This window comes from Ornithorhynchus anatinus, chromosome 12, assembly GCF_004115215.2.
Source record: "Ornithorhynchus anatinus isolate Pmale09 chromosome 12, mOrnAna1.pri.v4, whole genome shotgun sequence".
Classification (NCBI taxonomy): Eukaryota; Metazoa; Chordata; class Mammalia; order Monotremata; family Ornithorhynchidae; genus Ornithorhynchus; species Ornithorhynchus anatinus.
The window spans coordinates 25529177-25542894 of NC_041739.1; the positions used below are offsets into that span (position 1 = coordinate 25529177).

The window sequence follows — 13718 nt, forward strand, 5'->3', positions numbered from 1 at the left end:
TCAGAATAAAAGCGAAAGATAAACTGAACTGTTTTCCCTTATAAAGCAATAAACAACCAAAGGCTCTGTCGTAGCCATTATTACAAACAGTAAGATGAAGATTTAAAAAAAAAAAACTGCAGTAGTGGACTGAAGTGGGACTGGTTAAATGAGAGGGAAAAAGACTCTTCCTAAAGGGGTTAGGAAAGACTTTGTGGGGGTAAATAATTTCTGAAAAAGGAAACACTGAAGTCTAGATTTTGCAAAGATTATTAATTCATATGCCTCTTTTAGGAATGGTTTTTGCATTATGAGTACATAATGGAGATAACCCTTGATGCAATGATATTCTACAGTTATGATTTAAAATAATTTTGCTCTTTAAATTCTTTCAAGAAATAGCATTGGGAATATTTCAGACTTGAAGTGAAGTTATTTTTCCCACTTGGGTCTACCTGTCTAAAACAAAAAATGAATTCTACTTGGCAACAACTGATGAAATCTTCAGGCCATTTGTATAAAAGTCCCCTGGAGTTGTCTTTCTGCAGCTGAATTAAATACCCTTTCCACCCTGCCTGCAGGAACTACCTACAGCGTGTACTTAATTTGGAAGTGAATCCCAAAATATCACATAAGGATCAAAATGAACATCCTGAAATCAGACATTATTAGCACCAGAGAAATTTAGAAGCAGAGTGGCTATTGGAAAGAATACAAGTTTGGGAATCAGAGGACCTGAGTGTGACTTTGGGCAAGTCACTTAACTTCCCTGTGCCTTTGTTCCCTCACCTGCAAAATAGGGATTCATTATCTGTTCTCCCTCAGACTGGGAGCTCCATGCGGTTCCTGATCATCTTGTATCTAACCCACCTTTTCATACAATGCTTGGCACATGGTAAGCAGTTAACAAATATCAATACCATTATTAGCAGCGGACAGCCATCGTAATCTGAAAGGTAGGAAAAATGGTCACCTATAACACTTAAAGGTTGGGAATTAAAAATACTAATGATTATAATGCCACCTGAGATTTGTAGAGTTGTTTTCTTCAGAAGAGCTCAGTAAGGAAAAAATTACTTGTTTTCCTAGGGCCACACAGTCTATCAGCAACAGAGTAGAGTTTAGTAACCAGATTACTGACACCAAACTTTATCCACTAGCAATGACTGGATCCTCTCCCAGTTCCAGCAACCGAACTAGCAATTTTATGAATACAGGCTGATAGCACAAGGTGCTAGGAATCAGTGATATTCTTTTAGGTTCAGGGTAGAGGGATTTCTATATACATGTCAGCTGAAATTGTCCTCCCAGGCTTACTAGACCGAAGAAGCACCAGAGGTAGAGCTCCTGAAGGTTACTGTTGATTCTGAGTTAGCCCATATCCCTCCTTTGATGTCATGGGATGATGAATTGGGTGCACAGTTCTGCTTTGGCTGGCCTCTGCATATGAAATAGAAAAAACCTCAGGATGGGCTAGGGTGTTCCACCCTGCATGAAGCAGGATCCGTGTTCAGGTAGATTCTTCCCTACACTGACCAACAGGATCGGATTTCCTCCAACCAGTACGCTAGACTGATAAAGCGTCCTTGGAAAAGGAAAAGGTATGAAGCTGCTGTCACTGTAATAATTGTGGTATTTGTGAAGTGTTCACTACATGTCAAGCAGATGGGGCTCATCGTCTAAGTCACATTCTGTCCTCCCCTCCATCTCCTCTCTGAAAATGTATGAAATAAGGTCAAAACTGAACCCTGGCCATCGGGAAAATGCCTCAATGGCTTTGGGACAGTAATTTTTTTTGGCAGGCTTTGGCTAGAAAAGTCTCAGAGGGAAATTGGAAGCATTGAGCATTCCCTGGTGGCCTGTTAACCCCCAAGTGACCTTGGATCAATTACTTTGCCTTGTTTCTCTATTTTCCTAGTAAAGTAGCATTTAAATTACATAATAGACCATTCATTTCCTTATTCAATGCTCCATGGCCCGATGCTCTTTGATCTGGACATCCAAATCCAGTTGATTTGGTATCATCAATGGTATTTATTGAGCACTGTCTGTGTGCAGAGCACTGTATTAAGCACTTGGAAGAGTACAACACAACAGTGTTGGTTCCCTACCCACAGAGAGCTTAAAGTCTAGAGGGGGAGACGCATGTATATACATAAATATATAATGTTTACGAGTATTTACATCAGTATTGGGGGGTTGAGCGTTGGGTGAAGAGCAATAATAATAATGTTGGTATTTGTTAAGCGCTTACTATGTGCAGAGCACTGTTCTAAGCACTGGGGAAGACACAGGATCATCAGGTTGTCCCACGTGAGGCTCACAGTTAACCCCCATTTTCCAGATGAGGGAACTGAGGCACAGAGAAGTGAAGTGACTTGCCCACAGTCACACAGCTGACAAGTGGCAGAGCCGGGATTCGAATCCATGACCTCTGACTCCCAAGCCCAGGCTCTTTCCACTGAGCCACACTGCTTCTCAGCACTGCTTCTCAGCCAACAGCAAATGCCCAAAGGTCACAGATCCAAGTGCAACCGTAAAAAACCGCTCACTTGACTGAAAATTTGGCAAGCTAGAATCTCCTCTCGGTGACCAGTCCTTAGCTGAGAACCACTATGAGATCTCAGTAAGCCGCTGCTAGCACCTACCAGGCTGACGCAGAAATAGACATAAATCACAAAGTCAACAAGGATATCAGTCCTTCCACATGCCCTACAGAGCACAGCATTTGATTTGGTTGATAGGTATGAAACCGTGAGCAAATCTAGAATCCCTCTTTAAACGAAGAGTTCAGTGTGACTAGATTTTCCTATGAAGAGATAATTATTTAGAATCACATTAGCTGGTTTTGCAAATAAGCAATGTATTAACAAAATTTCTCAAAGGCTTTTGAAAAAGATGTAGTTCTGAAGCAGAGCACCTGAATGCTACTAGGAGCAACCAATTAGCTAGTGTTTCAAATGTAACCTTGTTCACATGCTGAAGTGTCTGCTTATATATAACTTCAACCCATTTGAGGAGAAATACTACAATAATAAACTTTGGTGCCTAAATCAAAACAGCATGAGTTTCTCACCAAATGTTTATGGAAAAGTGGCTGCTTTGCCACAATCAGTTGAATTTTTAATTTATGCCTATGCACAAGGACAGTGTCTTTAGGACTCTGGTTTCTTCTCCCCTGAAACCAAACACAAATCTTAACCCTTGCCCCCCATGTGAAATAACTAAGCAGGAGCACAGTAATGGGAGGTCTGGCCTCTCAGGTATGTTATTTGGAGACCACCCTACTAGTCAAGGCCACAAAACACAAAAGCCAAGGTCACGCAAGGCAGCCTCAGTAATTAGATCCAAATAATGGATTTAAGGTGTAAAATTCACCAAAACTCAAACCAAGACTAAACAATTCAAATGAAGACAGCAAGCATGAGGAGAGGAGGTCGGAGAGAGAGAGGAAGGGAAATGCACCAATACCATTAAAGCGGACACTCAGCGTTTGATTGCCTGAGAGCCTGAAGAAGCAACGTCCATTTTATAATTAGCTCATTGGAAATTGTCATTAGCATTTGTCTGTAATTTATGAATTTATAAAATTATATGTTTATTTCAGATTCCTTCATCACAAAGTTGGTGGTCATCAATTATCTGAAAGTTTGTCTGTAGTTGCAAAGACAAAACTCCTTTTCCAATCATTAGTAAATAAAGTAACCATGGTATGGTTACCTTCTTTTCCTCAGTGGCCACTTTTGCCCATCCAAGCATCTCCACATCAAACAGAAACTCTTACCACTGGTTTTAAGGCACCTAATCAGTTCTCCCCCTCTTTCCATACGTCACTGATCTCCCACTAAAATCCAATCCTTACACTTTACTCCTCTAACACCAACCTACTCACTGCTCCTCAATCTCCTCATACAACCCCTTACTCACATACTCCTTCCGGTGTGGAACTCCCTTCTACTTTATACCCATCAGGCCACCACCTTCAAAGCCCTGTTAAAACCACAGTTTCTCCTAGAAGCCTTCCCCATCTTGCCACACTAGTCTCTATTTCTTTATACCCATCAGGCCACCACCTTCAAAGCCCTACTAAAACCACAGTTCTTCCTAGACGTCTTCCCCATCGTGCCACACTAGTCTCTATTTCTTTATACCCATCAGGCCACCACCTTCAAAGTCCTACTAAAACCACAGTTCCTCCTAGAAGCCTTCCCCATCTTGCCACACTAGTCTCTATTTCACCTATGAACTTGGATCTGAACCCATTAAGCACTTTGAAACTCACCCCACCTCCTTAGCACTTAGTGAACCTATCCTTATACTCAGTCGCTTACCCTATCTATAATTTATTTTATTTAGATTGTAAATTCCTTGAGGGTAGGGATCCTGTCGTGACTCCACTGTACTGTACCCTCCCAAGTGCTTAATACAGTGCTGTGCATACAGTAAGTGCTCAATAAATCACAATTAATTCATGGGTATAGTGAATGTAAGCTCAAGATAATAGCTTAAGTACTAGGGGTACATATAAATACCCATATAGGTATTTATATGGGGACACATCTGTTTCCATAGGAAAGAAGGTATTAAAGACAGAAGAAAGACGAATTCATTATTCACTTAGACTGCTTCAGCTTCTCTAGTCAGAAAACCACTCGCTTCCCTGGAATTACTCTTCACAAGGGAAAACTTGTTTATGGGTTGAACAAGAACTTCCACTTTTTCTTCTCCGATATCATTTACTGTCTTGCCTAAGAAGCTGGACTAGTATCTTCCAACATTGGATGATAAAATTGGCTCTGATAAATCAATGCAGAAAGCATGCGTGACTCATAGGGGTTACATGTGACAGAATTCTGAGATTAAAAAAAGAGTGCTCTTCTAGGAAAGGAAGGGATTAGATTCAAATTCATCAGGGAAATATTGGTTAAGTTCTACAAGGTGTCCCAAACCTCAGAACCATTTCAAAAATGTGGTCAGATCTATATAATACTGTCCAAAAGACTTTAAAATAACAGTTGTCACTCTTCTAGTTACACACAGATTAATTTAGCTCATTAGGTTTTGTTCTGAAGGTAAATAATAGTAATGAATCCCGGATTTTACATCATTAATAATAATAATAATAATAGTAATAATAATAATGATGTTGGTATTTGTTAAGCGCTTACAATGTGCCGAGCATTGTTCTAAGCGCTGGGATAGACACAGGGGAATCAGGTTGTCCCACGTGGGGCTCACAGTCTTAATCCCCATTTTACAGATGAGGTAACTGAGGCACCGAGAAGTTAAGTGACTTGCCCAAAGTCACACAGCTGACAAGTGGCCGAGGTGGAATTCGAACCCACGACCTCTGACTCCAAAGCCCGTGCTCTTTCCACTGAGCCACGATAATGATGGTATTTGTTAAATGGTTTTCATGTGCAAGGCACTCTTCTAAGTGCTGGGGTAGATAATCAGGTCAGATATCATCATTGTCCCACACAGGGCATCACAGTCTAAGAAGGAGGGAGAGTAGGTATTGAGTACCAACTTTACAGATTGGAAAACTGAGGCAGAGAGAAGTAAAGTGACTTGCCCAGGGTCACACAACGAGCATGTGGCAGAGTTGGGATTAGAACCCACTTCCCTTGACTCCCAGACCTATGCCCTTTCCACTAAGCCACAGCACCTTTCAATCCACAAGTTCAAAGACCTTGACTTCTACTACATTAACTATCATCACCAACTTATCTGTGTGGTAAACAATTACTTTTATGAATTGAAAAACTGAAGCAGACAATGCCAGAGTGGAGGTCACATATTTAGCCACTGAAAGAGCTGGTTACCTCACAATGTGGAGATCACAATAAAACTGCTTAGAGTTAATAAGACCCATCCTCTTTGCAACAGAGGTTGTAGAGTCTTTCGGTGAATGCTTACCTTTATTGCTCATTTCAGTTCATTTCCTTGTGATTAATTTGACATAACTACAACATCGGTGCTTTTGGCTGATTTAAATACGTATGAAAAATGCTTACCTTTTAGGATCAAAAATCTTATATAGTTTTCCATTGTGAGGCTGGGTCATACTTTTACTGCTTGATAAGATGTAAACCTCACCTGTAGGAGAAAATAAATGAAGGCCAGTTAGACAGAATATTATCAACTGTGGTCCCTTGTTCTCCAGTTACACTTGCAAAAATTCTTATTAAAAAAAACTTCACAAGTTCTAATTCTTATACTCACTGCCAGACTGCGGGTATAATACTACATTATTATTATCATTATTATCTGGAAATTTTAGTTGGTTACAGGAAGTAAACTGGGGAAGCTGCTTGACCATGGAAATGAAATTGCCTCCTGGATCATGTGATTTATAAACTATTCATAAATCTAGCTGACTCTCCTGTATTCTTGTCTTTCTTTTCAAATCTCCTCTATGTGTTTTTCCAGACTGGTATTTTCTATTTTAGACCTAAAACAACTAAGTAAATCCATTTAATTTGATTTTAAGGATGTCAATTTGGTGTCAACGCTTCTGCTCGTATTGACAGGGCTGTGGCATAACAGTAGTAATTATATGCACAGGGTCTGGGATGGAGATGAAAGACAGAATTCACTGCAGCCACTCCACAACTAAATCAATCATATTTATTGAGTACTGTGTGCAGAGCACTGTACTAAGCGCTTGGGAAAGTACTATATAACAGAGTTGGTAGATGGGTTCCCTGTCCACGAGTTCACAGTTTTGAGGAGGAGACAGACATTAACATAAATAAATTACAAATATGTACATAAGTGCTGTGGGACTGGAGGGGGTGGTGAGTAGAGGGAGCAAATTAGGGCGATTTGGATTGATAGGTATGGATAGATATAGGTATGGACAGAAATCACTCATTACTGGTGCCTACTCTAAGAAATAAAATTTTGATACCTGCTTATGCCTTCAAAAGTTTTTTTTTTCATAAGGTAGTCTGATGTAATTCTGCCTACATGCCCTTTACAGCTAATCTCCAACCTGTACCTTTTTTCTGTGTGTCTGAAAAGATGTTTAGTAAGGGAAGAAAGATCTGGGAAATATTCCCTCAGTTGTCTCTATGTGTCAAGCACTGCACTAAACGCTGCAGTAGGTACAAGACAATCAGGTTGGACACAGCCACTGTCCCTAATGGGACTCACCGTCTTAATCCCCATTTTACAGAATAGGAAAATGAGGCACACAGAAGTTAAGTGATCTGCCCAAGATCACAGTTGCCAAGATGATTCTTAAATCCACCATCTCTAGTCCTGATCTCTTTCCGTCAATGCAGTTTCACATTTCCTCCTGCCTTCAAGACATCTCTACTTGGATGTCCTGCCGTCACCTCAAAAGCAACATGTCCAAAACAGAACTCCTCATCTTCCCACCCAAACCCTGTCCTCCCCTTGATTTTCCCATCACTGTAGACAGCACCACCATCCTTCCTGTCTCACAAGCCCATAACCTTGGCGGTATCCTCAACTGATCTCTCTCATTCAACCCATGTATTAAGTCTATCACTAAATCCTGTCAATTCAACCTTCACGACCGCTAAAATTCACCGTATCCTATCCATCCAAACTGCTTCCGCATAATTTCCAACACTTAGGCTAACTTGCTTTGACAATTGTATCAGTGTCCTTGCTAACCTTCCTGCCTTCTGACTTTCCTCACTCCAGTCCACACTTCACTCTGCTGCCCGGATCACACATCTACAAAAACGTTCAGTCTGTGTTTGCCCACTCCTCAAGGGCCTCCACTGATTGCCCATCCACCTCTGCGTCAAACAGAAACTCCTTACTATCAGCCTTAAAGCACTCAATCACCTTGCCCGCTCCTACCTCATCTCACTGCTCTCCTACCCGGCTGGCACACTTCACTCCTCTAATGCCAATCTACTCACTGTACTCTTCTATCTCACTGCCAAGCTCTCACCCATGTCCTGCTTCTGGTCTAGAAGGGTCTCCCTCTTCATATCCGACAGATAATTACTTTTCCCCACCTTCAAAGCCTTATTGAAGACGTATCTCCTCCAAGAAGCCTTCCCTGACTACACTTTCATTTCCTCTTCTCCCACTCTCTTCTGTGTCACCCTGATTTGCTCCCTGATTCATTCCCGCACCTCTTCAGCATGTATGTACATATCCCTAATTTATGTATATTAATGTCTTTCTCCCCCTCTAGCCTGTAGATTCATTGTGGGCAGGGAATGTGTCAACCAACTCCGTTAGTTATATTAAACTCTCCCAAGCGCTTAGTACAGTGCTCTGCATACAGTAAGTGCTCAATAAATACTATTGATTGATTGATCACCCAGGCCCTCTAACTCCCAGCCCCATGCTCTTTCCACGAGGCCACACTGCCTTTTTTTGTGGGCAAGAAAACGTCACTTCATTATTCTGTACTTCTCAAGTTTAATATAGTACACTGCATCATACTAAATGGGCATAAATGCTTCTACTATGCTACTTTAGCCAGGGAAGAGAGACACCTAATGCGTCTTTGTATTTTCCAGGTCCATAAGAGGGTTGATATGCTCTTGAAAGCTCTAATGGTGTGCTGCAAATCAGCATGTGAGGCATGAATGAAGAAGCTTTCTGGGGACAGTCCAGCTTTGTCAATAGGCAGGATATCCCTAGCTTGTTAGGAAGCGGTTGATCTAGGTGATCAATGATTTTTTTAAAAAAGTATTTATATGTTAAGCGCTGTGTCTCTTTCCTGAGCACTTTTAACTCTACTGTATTTGAGGGCATCCTGTTTACAGAGCACTGTTCGAGATAACAGTGCCTTCGAAACCATGCTGAGCACAGTCTCCAACCATTTTTAAGGGTTTTGTGAAAGTTTTTAGATCTCTTCCCTACAGAACTAAAAGCTGATCACACACATTTGTGTGCTCCCTGTCTCTCTACTACTGCTTCTACTTGATAGGAAAGCCCTTTTTATCCTTGGGTGGCTGAATATGTCTAGAAACTTGCTGTCATACCTTCTACCCCCTCTCCCTCATAGACACACCATTTTCTAACCTCAAATGTTTTCCCTCTTTCTAGGACGTACACCTGCACTGTTCGATACACAGCTGCACTGCAGACTACTCGCAAACTAAAAGTGTGAATCCATCCTGAAACAGAAGCCTCAATTTGACCATCTAGTGTCTCTACAGCAAGCAAAGGCTATTTTGTTCTTTGCTCCAAGACTTCATTTGTCAAAGGTGAAAGGGGAGGAGATTATCTGACGCTCCTCTTCGACTAGCCATATTAGAACACGAGGAGTAAAAAGAGGGGTAGTAATTCAATAAGAGTATTCGTACAATACCTAATTCATCTTCTCCAAATCCTAATATGTGACCTGAAAAGAATCCTCTACAGGAACCACTGCTGCCAAGGCAGAGTGGTTTCTCTTGCCACTGCTTGGTTACAGGACTCTGTTGGAGAGTTAAAAAATTTCTGCAAGAGAAACACACCAAATAACTTTTTATTGCGTTTGCATAGAAAACAGAGTACAGAATAGTAAGAATTGCAATTTTAATCAATAGACTGTGTGCTACATATGCTGATCTCTGAGGGGAAAAATACAACAACCCCAACCTTGCGTGAACCCTGAATACTGAAATTCCAATGTGGAATGAAAATATTTTAAAAGTAATATACTTTTCTCGGGAGGGTGCGGGGGCGCTACGAGTACCTGAATTTGGGTAAAGCCCTCCCCTTCATCCAGAGCATGACACTTCCTCTCCAGGACTAGATTCCATGCTGCTCTATTAATCAGAGAGAAGGGCAGGGGGAAGAGCAATGGGATCAGTACACCTCTCTAGTTCTTTTCAGAGACCAAGCCTATCAGCTCTGCAGTGTGCCTGTAGGCCAGTGAAAAGGGAAACAGGGGTTTCAATCTGGCTTCCAAACAGAGCGTCTCCTATCATCCGCAAAACTGTGATTTGCTTAGAATGAAAACAAAATTAAACTTTCAAAGAATGCTGTCAACATCCGTCCTTGCGGACAGAAACTGAGTTTGGTTGCCCAGAGTCCCAGTAAATTGGCAAAGACCCTCTGTGAAATCTTTAATCTGGCAAAAAGAGAAACTTCACTGTTCAGGCAAAATATTCAGGAACTGAACACTCCAATTTTGATCATTCTAAGGGAATCCCATTTACCAAAAGTACGGATGAAGGCATGAACCTAATCTTAGAGGCACCACAACAACAGATTCCCACTCAGATTGAAAATTTCCAAAGAATAATTTTAAGTACCTTTGGGGGCCACAAGGTAAATTTGCATCCTCTATTGCTAAAAACCAGGAAATGGTTATTAGAATCCTAGTCAATGGATGCTATCCAATATATTTTTTTAAATCATAAGTTGGAATTTCAGGGGACTTACCCATTACGGTCACCAAACACGTAACTTCCATAAAGTCTTTCAGACTGGCAGCCTCGGTATACAAATCCACCGACTAAAGGTCCATTACTGAATGGCTTGAATTCTAAAAGTGAAGGTTCGCTTTCTAAAAAGAAACTATCATAGTATTAGATCAAATGAAATGTCATTTTATGAAATAAACATAATGAATATAGAGGAAGGAAAATCGCCAACTATGCTATAATTGTCTTTTGCCAGACCAGAACTAAACTCAAACGAATAATCAATCATGGTATTCACTGATTACCTACTGTGTGCCAAGAACTATACTTCGGACAATAGAGTTTCTATATATGATCCTGGCTCTCAAGGAGCATACATTCTACTGTGGTCGGGGGATAGACATCGAAGTAATTTAATGAGATGTTCATTTCCTTCATTCTATTTATTGCTATTGTTTTTGTCTTTCTGTCTCCCCCGATTAGACTGTAAGCCCGTCAAAGGGCAGGGACTGTCTCTGTTACCGATTTGTACATTCCAAGCGCTTAGTACAGTGCTCTGCACGTAGGTAAGCGCTCAATAAATATTGAATGAATGAATAATTTACAGCTAAGAGGAAAGAGGAAAAGGGGATATGTACATGAATTAGTGCTTAAGTCTGGAAGAGCCCTTTGAAGATAGGGAGATCTGTGATTAATTGGAGGAAAGTGTAGGCAGAACTCCAAGATGAGAAGACCACATATATCTGCCTAAATCAATCAAGCACCCAATAGGATTTACTGAGCACTTCGAGCAGAGCCCAGCCCTGAGCTCTTGGGAGAGTACAATACTGTTATTACATGTGAGCCCTGCCTTCAAGAAGTTTACAGTCTAGTGGGGGAGGCAGGTACTAAAATAAATTACTGGTAGGCTTAGACTGCATTAGCAGTGTGGTCCAGTAGAAAGAGCAAGGGCCTGGGAGTCTGAGGACCTGGGTTCTAATTCCGACTGTGCCACTTGTCTGCTGTGTGGTCTCGGTCAAGTCACTTAACTTCTCTGTGCCTCATTTGTCTCACCTATAAAATGGGCGTTAAGACTGTGAGTCCCATGTGGGCGTGGACTGTGTCCAACCTGATCATTTCTTAGTGAAGTTTTACCATCATCCCTTCATTTTAAGGGATCACTTCTAAAGAAATTCTGCTATTCTTGAAAACTGGGATTACAGTGGATTTTCCTAATAGCGTGACTCATTACTGGGTGACATAATCAAGGGAAACGTGGTAAAAGATCCTTTCAAAAGAAAAGGGAGCAACCTTAGCACGGTTGTTAATATTGACAAGCTTGGATGAAGTTCATTGAACAGAAACGTATTTCTTAGTTTATAAAGATTTCTAGATTCAGTTAAAATTCCACTAAAGCTGAGTGAATCATTTCAAGCATTATTTCCCAGTTCGACACACACAGGGTCCATGAAATATGGAAAGTATGAACAATTGTGCTTTTCCAATGACCAGCCTTTCATAGGAGCATGTGGAACCCCTCTCTGTTCTTGCAAGAGGGTAAGCAGAGGCTAAAGTTAGTCTAAAAGCCTTGATTCCTTTTAACATTACGTTGTCCTTTAAAATTGTAGCTTGTGGCACTCCTTTAAACTTAATCACATCCCTGGCTATTCCCTGAATGATGCTTCTTAAGAGTATCTCTCTGCTCTGTGACAGAGATGGGAGGGTGTTCTGTCCACCTCCATAAGGTATGAATCTAGGACTTTAGATACCTCACAAAGGTAAGAATTAGGCTCAATGATAACATTTCAGGCAGTAAAAACCAGTTTTCTTTGAGTCTTTGCAAACTCAACAGGGTGCTTCATTTCTACCCAACCATATACAGTCAATCAATGGTACTTATAGAGCCCTTACTGTGTATATAGCACGGGAGTTAAGCACTTGGGAGAGTGTAGTACAATGGAGTTGGTAGACATGAGCCCTGTCCACAGAGAGCTTAAAGTCTAGAAGAGTGTTATATGGCTGAGAGTCGGGTGAATATCAAGTACTTTGTGGGTGAGGTGAATATCAAGTGCTTAGGGGGTATAAGTGATGCAGGAAGGGCAAGTAGGGAAATGAGATTTCGTCGGGGAAAGCCTCTCTTAGACGAGATGGGATTTTAAGAAGACTTTGAAGCTGGGGAGAGTAGTAGTCTGTCAGATAGGAACGGGGAGGGAGTCGAGGCCAAAGGGAGGACATGGGCAAGGGGTCAGCAAGGAGATAAATGACACTGACTTTACAGGTTGTAGTAGGATATCAGCGAAATAAGATAGGAGGGGGAGAGGCGATTGTGTGCCTTAAAACTAATGGTAAGGAGGTTTTGTTTTGCTTTTTCGATGTGAGGTTTAAAGGTTTAGAATTGTCAGGATCTAGAAAAATGATCCTGACAATTTTAAATGCCACCTAAATGCTTCAGCAGCTGAAGTATTTACTCCTTACATTAAATGCAATTCTATCTAGTTAGCACCACTGCCGTAATTTAGGCATGCCGTGATTACACAAGTCATATTAAATAATTTTTCAAAATTAAACATATTCAATGCAGTTGCATCACTGCTTGATTGGTTGAAGGTGCTTTGATGATAAAATTTCCCTCTTATACTTCATATTTGTCTCAACTTGCATTCCATAGTATAAGAAGTTTCTTGTGAATGATACTTTCAATATTTCTTCGTATAAAATGTTAAAACATCTCTCATCTTGTTCTAAACAGATAAGCTTACTGGCACCCAAGGAGTAAATTGTTCAGGTCCATTATCTCTCTTCTGCCTCTAGGGTATCATTTAGTTAATTACCTTTTCCAGTACATAAAATGGTACCCTAAGGGCTTGTGGGGCTTATTGGACCTTCAAAATGTGAGCAATTTACTCCTGCTCATGAGCAGAATCAGGCTTACTATTTCTTTTTTTCCCCCACAAGACCATTTGGCTGGATTTCATTTTCATTTTCATTCCATATTCTTTATAAAAAAATCAAGTTGTATTGTGCTTACCATAATCTTTCCCCTTTATGATTTGTAGGATTCTGGCTGACGATCTATTCTTTCCATTTGAATCTGAGCAGAGTATAGTTAAATTAATATTTACATCTGTGGGGTGGCGATCCACTGCACATCTAAATAACAAATGATAAATAAGATATTAATTTTTATGTATGTTAATGTTCAATCTAACTGGATAATGCAATATAGAATCTGTTTGATAGAAAAGACCCACTAACGAGACAACCCATCACCAATAGTAGCTGAAAATCCACTGTGTATAGTGCAGAAGAGAATTACAAATTGAAGATCCATGCCACGTGTATTTTCTGAACAATGCCAAGTATTTGGTGGCCATTCACTAAATATCAATCAACTACATCTGATGCTGC

The 13718-nt window shown here is 40.7% G+C and overlaps 1 protein-coding gene across 1 annotated transcript in view; it reads right to left on the minus strand.

Moving 5' to 3' along the window:
* Nucleotides 1–13718, minus strand: part of LOC100082746 (hedgehog interacting protein) — a 102671-nt gene that overhangs the window by 23474 nt on the left and 65479 nt on the right. The window contains 4 exon segments of the mRNA XM_029076721.2: nucleotides 5997–6078; nucleotides 9290–9420; nucleotides 10351–10474; nucleotides 13339–13460. Of these exon segments, the coding sequence (XP_028932554.1) occupies nucleotides 5997–6078; nucleotides 9290–9420; nucleotides 10351–10474; nucleotides 13339–13460 (459 nt within the window).